This window comes from Emiliania huxleyi (genome assembly GCF_000372725.1).
Source record: "Emiliania huxleyi CCMP1516 unplaced genomic scaffold EMIHUscaffold_389, whole genome shotgun sequence".
In the NCBI taxonomy this organism is placed as follows: Eukaryota; Haptophyta; order Isochrysidales; family Noelaerhabdaceae; genus Emiliania; species Emiliania huxleyi.
Genome location: NW_005199052.1, coordinates 1,196 through 10,662, shown reverse-complemented (window position 1 = coordinate 10,662; position 9,467 = coordinate 1,196). Strand labels below are relative to the sequence as shown.

At 63.3% G+C, this 9,467-nt stretch overlaps 4 protein-coding genes across 4 annotated transcripts; 3 read left to right on the top strand and 1 right to left on the bottom strand.

Annotated features, from left to right (window-relative positions):
* Positions 1–2,343: 2,343 nt before the first annotated feature.
* Positions 2,344–3,690, bottom strand: EMIHUDRAFT_369742 (hypothetical protein). Its single transcript, XM_005771321.1, has 2 exons — positions 2,951–3,690; positions 2,344–2,887 (listed from the first exon to the last, which is right to left on the bottom strand). The coding sequence occupies exons 1-2, from the start codon at positions 3,623–3,625 to the stop codon at positions 2,534–2,536; spliced, it is 1,029 nt and encodes a 342-aa protein (XP_005771378.1). The 5' UTR covers positions 3,626–3,690; the 3' UTR covers positions 2,344–2,533.
* Positions 3,691–3,904: 214 nt separating this feature from the next.
* Positions 3,905–5,246, top strand: EMIHUDRAFT_118256 (hypothetical protein; the record flags this gene model as incomplete). The annotated part of the gene is made up of 2 exons (XM_005771320.1): positions 3,905–4,072; positions 4,422–5,246. 2 exons carry the CDS (start codon positions 3,905–3,907, stop codon positions 5,244–5,246), a joined length of 993 nt encoding a protein of 330 aa, XP_005771377.1.
* Positions 5,247–6,876: 1,630 nt separating this feature from the next.
* EMIHUDRAFT_243460 (hypothetical protein) lies at positions 6,877–8,514 on the top strand (the record flags this gene model as incomplete). Its single annotated transcript, XM_005771319.1, has 3 exons — positions 6,877–6,914; positions 7,330–7,373; positions 7,883–8,514. The coding sequence occupies 3 exons, from the start codon at positions 6,877–6,879 to the stop codon at positions 8,512–8,514; spliced, it is 714 nt and encodes a 237-aa protein (XP_005771376.1).
* A 162-nt stretch (positions 8,515–8,676) lies between these two features.
* EMIHUDRAFT_243459 (hypothetical protein) lies at positions 8,677–9,160 on the top strand (the record flags this gene model as incomplete). Its single annotated transcript, XM_005771318.1, has 2 exons — positions 8,677–8,857; positions 9,123–9,160. The coding sequence occupies 2 exons, from the start codon at positions 8,677–8,679 to the stop codon at positions 9,158–9,160; spliced, it is 219 nt and encodes a 72-aa protein (XP_005771375.1).
* Between the last annotated feature and the right edge of the window lie 307 nt (positions 9,161–9,467).

The following is a 9,467-nucleotide window of genomic DNA, read 5'->3' as shown; positions in this document are numbered from 1 at the left end:
GACCGCAAAATGGGCAAAAACGGGGTGATTTTGGTCATCCGTCAAAATATCTGAAGATCTGTCTATAGGATTCTCCCCAAACCTTGCTCAGCTGATCCAGCACGGGCCGTAGGCCAGCCCTGGGCAAAGAAACCAGTACCTCATCAGGCTTCCCTGAGCGTCACAGCTCGGTGATCGCGCCGGCCGGACACCACTGAGACGGCCGTTCCGGGCATTTGAACGCGACCTTCGGGGGCAAAGACATGGGCTCTATGGCTCAGACTGGACTCCTCTTGGTCCCTTCTGATGCCCTAGGCCATACCTGGGCCTTACCTGGGGTTCTAGGGGCCGGGCAGGGTTTGCCCCCCTAAAGGGGCCCGAAGAACCTTAAAATCAAAATTGTAAAACGGGAAACGGCCGTCGGCACATACGGTCTCCGGCTGGGTACTGGGACGTGGGGGAGAGCGTAATCACTGTCGAGTCTGGCAGTCTAGTCAGACCCTGCGGGCCACAGGCCAGTGGCCCGCAGTGCAGAGGTGTGTGGGCAGAGCGCAGAGGCTGAGTGTCTGTCCCGTGTGGGTGGGGTGTGGCGTGTGTGTGCACATGCACTCGCTTGCTTGTTTTGGCTCCAGCCCTCCGCCCTCCGGGTCTTCATAGACCGGAGGGCTACGAAGCCTTCACACTCCAAGGGGTTGTGCACATGACGCGTGAGAGCCGTGTCGAGAGGGCCCCGAGCCCGCCCGGCGCGATCGACGCCACCCGCTATTGAGAGGCTGGTCCCGGCCGCAGGCGCAGGGCCGCCGTCCGTAGCCTCCACTGACACAGCTTGGGTTTGCTGCTCCGGATGCAAGCGCTGAGTCGAACCTCCGACCTAGCGGCAGTGGCGCCTGGAGGCGCTTTCGCAGATGAGCGATGGGTTGTGCTGTGAACCAACACGGCGACGCGTGGTGCTACCCCGAACGCGACACGTGGTGCTGGTACTGATGAGGTGCCTTGCGTGCGTGCTCTGCTTTTGTCAAGCTGACCACCCGAGCTTGTCGCCGGGTTTGCATTCGGCCGCGTGCGATTTGAGCTCGGCCTCCTGTTCCTTCCGCCTTCGGAGTTCCTCGGCGAGGCGGTACCGTTGAGGAAGTTTTTGGTTGCCACCAGTCGCTGTGGGGGCCTGGACGCAGCGTTGACTGATGCACACGTTGGCGAGGCTGGCATATTGTCGAGGTAGCCATACCTAGCCGCCAGCCGGAGCGCGTTCTCGGCAATCTCGACATCCTCTGCGCAAACATTTTGCCAACCCACGACGTACCTCTTGTCGCCCACGCTCGTTTGGTTTAAACCTCTCCATCTCGGGCTCGCCGCCCCTCTGCGTTGGAGAGTAGCTAAGAGCGCGTTCTCATTCAGGTCCTCGACACGAACGCGTGCGAGCGCGAACGGCTCAATTAATGCATTCCAACGCGTCCAGTACGCCATAGCCCTTGAAATGGGCTTGCCTGGCGGCGGCAGCGAAATGAATCGCGAAACCCAGCTCCACGACGTCCTTGTTTTGTGATGCTCGAATCTCACCACTTTGGGATCCTCGCTCTTGAGGTTTTGCGGAAGATTGCAAAAGCAAACTAGCAGCGAGTTCAAGACGGCAAGTGGGTGCCGCACCATCTGAACGACAGGGTTGAAGGCGGTCTGGTTGCCAGCGTACAGCCAGGGCTTGAAAGTTGAGTTCTCTCCTGGCCACATGATCCTCTGCGCGATCATACGCCCGCGATGCTCTGGGTGGAGGAATACAGCATGCGCCCAAGAGACGGTGCCTTCGCCGCCCACCGCCTCGTGCCGCACGTTGATGCCACGCGCTCGCAGCATGTGGAAGACTGCATGCGTGCCTGAGCGGCCAGCACCAGTGACGAGGAAGCGGCGCGGAGTGACGTGTGGCACGGGCAGCGAGGGCGGTCTCGGAACAGCAGTGCGACTGCTCGTCGCGACCATGACAGTTTGATTGAAGTTTTCGCGCGGCCGTCCTCCCCCTCTCCAGCTCGTTGAATAAATAAAAACGGTCAAACTCTGAGACGAGATGGGATTTAGGGACATGTGTCCCCGCCCTGCACGATCTTGGTGTGAGGGATCTTCAATCCGTCCCCTCACCCCTGGTCACAACCCCGACACTAGTCACTAGATAGAAGAGCAGCAAGAGTTGGGGCTGCGGCTACGCCTACGGCTGCGGCTGCGGGAGGGGCTATGGTCGCGGGAGAGCCGCTGCGCCGCGCGGGCGCGCCTACACCGCGCTTGATGTGTTAATGTTTAAGCCTGAGCTTTTCCGGACTGAGCACAACCCGACTCTTGAACACTTGAGAGCGAAAGAAAAGCGCCCCCTCCTGGTCTGCAAGTGAAGTTGCAAGTGCATTTCGCCATATTCCCGTAAATGCGTATACACGTATCTCTTTCTCTAGTGTCTTACTAGAAGCCTGCGCGCGCTGCGGTCTGCGCCTGGGCCACTGGGCGACGTGTTGTGCCGCGCGCTGGGGCCGCGTGTAGTCGCAATGCTTGTGGAGTGTCCGGGTGTTCCGCCGGGCTAGAGCGACCAGACGCAAATCTTCGTGTCGCCGCAGCCGGCGAGCACTCGGGCGGCGGTCGCGCCTTGCTTCCACGAGACGCTCGGCACGCGCGTCGGCAGCCCGTGCGTCAGGAAAGTCGACGAGTCGCTCCAGAGGCCTCGCTCCTCTCGCGACGAGGCGGCCGTGCGCAGCTCGTGGACCGACACGGCCGACGAGCGGCCCGCGACGGCGAACGACGTGCCGTGCGGCGCCCACCGCAGCGCGTGAGCGCCGCGCGTCTCGCCGCCTCCACCCCCAACGTGCGCCGTCGCAGCGCGGCCGGTGCCGCGCAAGTCCCAGCCGTACCAGGCGTCGCCCGCCACAGCGCAGACCTAGCGGGGAGGGCGAGGCGGTGACGTGGGGAGTGGGCGAGGCGACCATTTGAGCCCGCTCACCAAGTGCGAGTCGCCGGGGCACCAGTCGGCGTCGCGCAGGCCCGCCGCAGCCGCCGCCGGCGGAAGCGTGCGCGAGAGCGTGGGGTGCGGCCCTTCGGGCTCGCGCAGGTCGAGGAAATGGACGCCTCCGCACGCCTCCGCCACCATGAGATGGTCCGGCTGCGCGTGGTGCGCCCGGACCGCGACACCCTCCGAGTGCAGGGCTATGGTGCGGGAGAGGTTGGCTGCGCCTTCGCCGAGCGCCAGGAGGCTGCACTGGCGTGAGGCGCCGGTGAGGGCGAGCATCTCACGGGCAAGGTGACAGGCGCTGTACACAGGCGCGTTGACCACCGGGCTCGAGAGCTGAAGCACGCCAGAGGAGAGGCTGTGGCCTTGCGCAGCGCACAGGTGCTGCGACACAGACCCGCCCGCGATGGCCGTGAGGCAAATCTGGCCGTGCACACGGCCCCATGCGATGGCGTCCACGTCGCCGTCGATTGGAATGGCCATCCCTTCGGCGGGGGCAAGCGTGGCGCGCCCATCAGCTGCATCCCTCAGCTCGAGGAGCGCGGCCGTGTCGCCGGCAGCCGCCAGCAGGTGCGAGCCCTCCTCAAAGGGGCACCAGGCAACGCTCCTGACCAGCCAGCCGACGTTGGAGCAGCAGCTGGCGCCCAGCGGCCTGGCCGGCTGCTCCATGGCAGCAGGCGGCGGGATGCGGCGGCCCAGAGATTCGTGTGGAAGAAGTGCGTGAACCGCGCGCGCGCATTCCCTTGGGGTCTCTGTTTTCTTTCTTACTTTTCTTCACTAGGGTACGTGTCAAGTCCAAGGAAGGGAAATCCAAAGTGCCCGCAAACTATCGGCGGCCAACCCGACATCGCGAGAAGCCGCCACTATCTCAACCTACCCCCCCAGACAGACCAGATATGGCGGACGACGAGGTCGCGGCGCTTGTTGTGGACAACGGCTCGGTCGGGCATGTGCAAGGCTGGTTTTGCCGGCGACGACGCCCCGCGCGCCGTCTTCCCCTCCATCATTGGCCGGCCGCGTCAGCCGGGCGTGATGGTCGGGATGGGGCAGAAGGACTCGTACGTTGGAGACGAGGCGCAGTCCAAGCGCGGCATCCTGACGCTTATTCTGATCGCTGTCGCGAAATTGAGTTTTTCGGATCAACCTTCTGTGAATCGTGCGTGTGCGAGCATCGTCTGAAGAAAGGAAGAAAACGGACGGCCACTAGGGATGAAAGAAAGAAAGAAAGAAAACAGACAACCCAAGGGAGGGATGGGAGGAACTAGGGATGAGGGGGCGGACCATGCGCGCGCAGATTTCTTTTTGTGCGAACGGCGTAAAAAATCTTTTGCCCAGCTTGATATGGCGCCCGCTCGCGCGAATTCGTCGCGGGCCACAGCGTCCGAGCGCCTCGTGTTGATCCCAGCCGTCGGCTGGTTCGCCACCGCCGCCGCCACCTGAGCCTTCCTCTGCTGCTGGCGCCGAGGCAGTCCGGCAGGCGAAGAGGCAGGGCCTCGCTCTAGTCACCAGTTGTGGCAACAGCGGCTACAGGGGAGTGTGCTACTGCCCGAAGCAGAAAGGCCGCAAGAAGTACCAGCTGCAGGTGAGGGTTGGCGGCAAACTAGTCACCCTCGGCTGCTTCGCCACCGCCGAGGAGGCGGCGCTGGCGCGTGCGCGGCACCTGTGGGACGCGACCATCCGACTGCTCGAGCCGCAACCGCAGCGAGCACCGCCGCAAGGCGCAGCAGGGCCGTCAGAGGCCAGCAGCGTCGAGGAGGAGGACGGCTTCGACCCGGCGGACATTGCCGATGCCGTGGCTCTCTCGCTGCTCTCCGACCCGCCGCCTTCCGCGAGCGAGCAGCGGGCGGCGAGGCGGCGGGCGCGCGCAGCAGAGCAGGCGGCGGCGGCGGAGGCTGCAGCGGCGGAGGGTGCTGCCCCGCCATGGGACGACGAGGTGGAGGTGGAGGCGGAGCAGGAGAGCGACAGTGAGGAGTCGTCGGAGATGGAGGTGGAGGCGGCTGCCGCAGTTGCGGGCGTGTCCGCAGCTACAGCAGCAGAGGAGGAGGCCCTCGAGTGCGTTATTTGCTTGGACGACCTCAGCGCACACCCCGAGGCGCGCCTGCAGCCTCGCGACCCTAAGGGCTGGGGCGCCACGCGCTGCTGCAAGAGCCTCTTCCACTACCACTGCCTGCACACTTGGCTCAACGACGACAGCGAGGTCGAGACGAGCTGCGGGATGGAGCCGATCAACACGGCTTGCCCCGGCTGCCGAGGCTTCGTGTCGAAGTCGACGTCACGCATGCTACGCTAGAGCACACCGACTACGCACTGTCGGAGCCGCTCAAGCCTCAATCGTGGGCTTTTCCTCCCTTGTAGCGGCTAGCGCCTAAGCGCCTGCTCGTTACGCACAGTCTCCTTTTGCGGGGGCCTGATACATCATACGTGGCTGGGTTCACAGCCTTGTTATGAGAAGAAAATACGTCCTATGGCGCTGTGCGCTGGTCTGTGAGAGGTTGAGGTTCACAGCCTTGTTATTGAGAAGAAAATACTTCACAGCAAGATTGTACCTAGGTACCGGGTAGGAATATGTCGGGACCAAATCACGGTTGCGGCCTTCCGACTCGCGCGCCTTCGCCTCACTGGCACTATTGTAGCCCTGGCCGGTGCGCGTGCAGAGTTGAAGTTCCGGAGTGAAAATTCGAACGCGTTCTCTCACAGTGACCAAAAAATGTCCACCTCAGAGGCACCTCCGGAGGCAGGCCGCCGCATGCCGGCGACACAGCTCCAGCTGTCGAGCTGACCCGCAGCTCCTCTCAGAGCGGGAACTGTGACGAAGGTTGACTGAGGCGGTTGTCAGGAATCATCATACGGATCACATGGTGGCTCTCTCATGACGGGAGACCGCCCGACCACTCCTGGGTGGCACTGCCACCGGTGTCGCTCGACGTCCTCCTGTCGACAGCGTGCCGACAGCGACACAGACCATGTGGGACGCGTCGAGTATCGACCTCTACTGCTTACCCAGCCTTCGGTTGTATCCTGGCTGTGGTCCCACACCCACTGGTGTCCATCTCAGAGACCGCAGGAGGTCATGAGGGTCGATGGGAGTGCCAACCCCACAATGGTGCCTAAAAAAACCCAGCCCAGTACAAGAAACTGTCACATTAAGAAACTGTGCTAGGGGATTTAAAGAGGTCGGCTAAGAAACTGTACTAGCCCCTAGGATTCCTGTTTTCTTAATGCCCGCAAAGGACTGTATAGAGATCCCTCGCCCTAGAGACCTAGAGAGGGCCCGCGTCGGGTCACCGTCCGCGGGCTACCGGGTCGGGTCACCGTCGGGTTGACTTGCCACGGACTGGCCGCGCACATCCACACGCTCCAATAGCCGGATCCACTGCGCGTCCTGCTCGGTTGTGAGCTGCAGCGGCCTGAACTCGGGCGGCAGCTCGTCGGCTCCAGAGCACGGGAGGGTGGAGGCTCCGAACCTGTCCTTGCGGGAGATGCAGCCGAGGTCGGGGAAGCCACCGAGAAGGTGTGCGTGCGCTTGCAACGACGCGACGCGTGGGTTGACAAACACGAGAAGGTGCAGCGTTAGGTGCTGCGCCCGGTAGGGTTTGCCGCTGGGCAGCTGCGGTTTGGCATCCGTCGAGCTCGAGGCGATCGCCCGCGCCGTGCGGGTAAGCTCGGACTGGTACACGAAGCCGTGCGCCTCGAACTTTTGCCGCCACCAGGAGGAGTGATGCACTTCGACGTGGTGCCAGCCGCCCCACGTTGAGTGCGTTACAAAGAGGTACGCCGCTTTCTGGAGGATGGGCATGTAGTTATTGATGTACTGGCGGCCCACGTGCTCGAGAAATTCGACCTGAGCTGTTCGGGCATAGTGCCAGCGCCTCACACTTCCATGGACTTGCCGCGGTGTGAGAGTCGACTGTATGCGTCCCATGCCTGGCGAGTGGAGTTCAAAGGCTTTCAGGGACTGGTGAGGTATGGGGAGGAGGGGCTTGGAGGGGAGAGCCGCCTGCAACTTCCACCCCTGGGAGGTCGAGCCCGCTCTCCCTGGTCGACGAGCCGCGCCCGCATCTCCGCGGCCTGCTCTCTATCGTTCTCGGCTCGCCCTTCCCCTCCGCCGGCTCCTCCTCAAGCTCGGGGAGGCGTGGCCCTCCTTGTCGCAGATCCCGGTGGTCCGGCTGCCACTGCGACGGGCCTTCCCCCGGTGAGCTCGTGCTTCCCGACTCCACTCGCAGAGGCCGCGTCAGCTCATCTCTCGCCTCCTCCGACAACTGACCCCAAGCCCCCCCTGGGGCCCTCCGGTGTCGGCCTTCCGGCTCGCCGGCGGGCCCGTTATCGTATTGCGGCGACTCCCCTCCCCCAGCTCCTCCTCCCGGGTACTCCAGCCTCCGGCGGGGCGGTTCCGGATCCCCCAGATTATTCCGGGCGGGTCCATACGGTGGCGGCCCCGTCGGCGGCGGGGGTGGAGGCGGCGGCAGGGGGGTGGCGGGTACGGCCCAAAACGCGTTTTTTTCTTTTTATCACACAACACTGGAGCGCGGACGCCCCGTCTCGGGGGAAAATTCTTTTATGCGCCAGTCTTGCCAGTCCGTGTGTTTTTCTTCTTTTATGCGTTTGATACATGAAATCTTTCATCCGCACCTGCCACATCGCAGCACTTGGAGCACTTGGAGTGCAGTCAGTAATAACCGCACATCCAAAACACATCCAGGGCCGCAGAGCAGATTGTGAACTAAACGAGGGGAGACCTCTCTCTCATTGACAAGAGCTTGAGAGAGAGAGAGACCAGAGCTTGTGCCTGCGGCGAGCGAGCGGGCGGTCGAGACGTAGCTAACCTCGCCGTCCTCGCAGGAGTCGCTTAGGCGGCTCCCGTGGCGTACCTTTTAATTCTTTTACCCTCAATTTCTTTTTCTTGACGTCCTCGCGGGAGTCGCTTAGGCGGCTCCAGTGGTGTACCTGTGTTAGTGCCAGTGCGTGCCAGTCCCGTGCCCAGTGTTGTGCGAGGGAGTTTACTTGTAAAATTCGCCTTTGCAGTGCCAGTCCCGTACCCGGTGTCGTGCGAGGCAGACCTTAAAATTCTTTTTCTCAGCCGGCTCTTCAAGCGCACCGACACGGACGAGACGATGTCTCAGTTCGGACCGCCGCGGCCAGCCCCCGTTAAGGCCTCGGCCAGCCGCGCTGCCCCCAGCCGAGTGGCGCGGGAGGCGGCCCACGCAACGCTGAAGGCGCAGCTGACGGACCTTCAGCGCCAGAACGAGGCCCTCATCGCCGAAAAGACCGAGCTGGCCGAGGCGCAGCGGGAGGTGCAAAGCTCGCTGGCGTGCGCTCTGGAACGTGAGGGCGCGCTTGCGGCGATCCTCTCCAGCGGCGGTATCAACGCCATGGCACGCGCCCCCATCGACTGGTCCACTGAGGACGCTAAGCAGGCGCTCGCTGAGGACGAGGCTCGCGCCGAGTTCTGTGAGCAGTTCGACGCCCGCATCCGATCTGGCCGCGAGAGGATGGCACAGCTTCTTTCGGAACAGAAAGCGTTGCATGCCTCGCTGGATCAGCCTTGCGCCCTAGCTTAACGCCGTCTCGGTCTCTGAACCCCGAGCGATATGTTTCTTGTTTGGCCGTGCGGAGACCCCGGCTCTGTGTGTATGTCTGTATGGAGTATGGGATGTGAGCTGTGAGCTGTGAAGGTCGGCCCGCAGGCAGATCCGTGAGCGGCGTTAGCCGTACGGCTCTACATGGTAATTGGTATTTTATCTATAAAGGGTGTGGATGCTGGGTTGAACGCGAAGGAATCGGGGGACGCGACCCACTTCGCCACAGACGGTCCCGCGCCTCGCCGCTATGACGGGCACACGCCCCGCACCGTCCGCTGTGTGCCCGTCTTTGTCCGGAGTGAAAAGTCCAACGCGCTCGTCGGTGACGGTGTCCCCCGATTTCGCCGCGCTCCGGCACCGCTCCGGGACGCACGCCGGCGAAGCACGTCAAGCTGCTTTACGGCCCCGGAATCGCCTCCCCTCGCTTAGCTAGACTGAGAGTTATTGTGCACATGGCTAGTCTCTACAACATACTCACTGACACCCCCCCTCCCAGAGCTCGTCCCGGTCCGCCACGGCCATCCTCGGCCTCCGGAGGGCCCCCGGCCGCGCGGCGCGGTGCGGCGGCGTCACAAATCCGACGGCAGAGCACCGGGACGCGGTCGGGCGATCTGAGGTCCAGTGAGGCGTATGCATTGCCCATCCAGGGCTATCACATGGACCTATCAACAGGCGCCTGCGGCGGAGCAGGAGGGCCCGGCGCACAACCCCCTGTTCAACTCACCCTCCACACCCCGTATAATAACTGACCCCCTGAGGGCCCTTCGTTGGCGTACCCCGCGCAGCCTGCGGTGCGGTGAGAGGAGCAACATAGACGCCTCGCCGGCTAAACAACCTCTCTCCCAACTCTCACGGTGGCAGCGTTGGTGTTTGGGAGCGCTCGGCGCTTCGGTGAGCCGCAACCGGTTCGCGGTTGCGCCCAGAGGGGCACG

Coding starts and splice junctions, on each gene's coding strand:
- EMIHUDRAFT_369742 (XM_005771321.1), bottom strand. CDS start 3,625: ATGGAGCAGCCGGCCAGGCCGCTGGGCGCCAGCTGCTGCTCCAACGTC. Junction 2,888..2,950: donor GCCCCGGCGACTCGCACTTG/GTGAGCGGGCTC, acceptor CCTCCCCGCTAG/GTCTGCGCTGTGGCGGGCGA.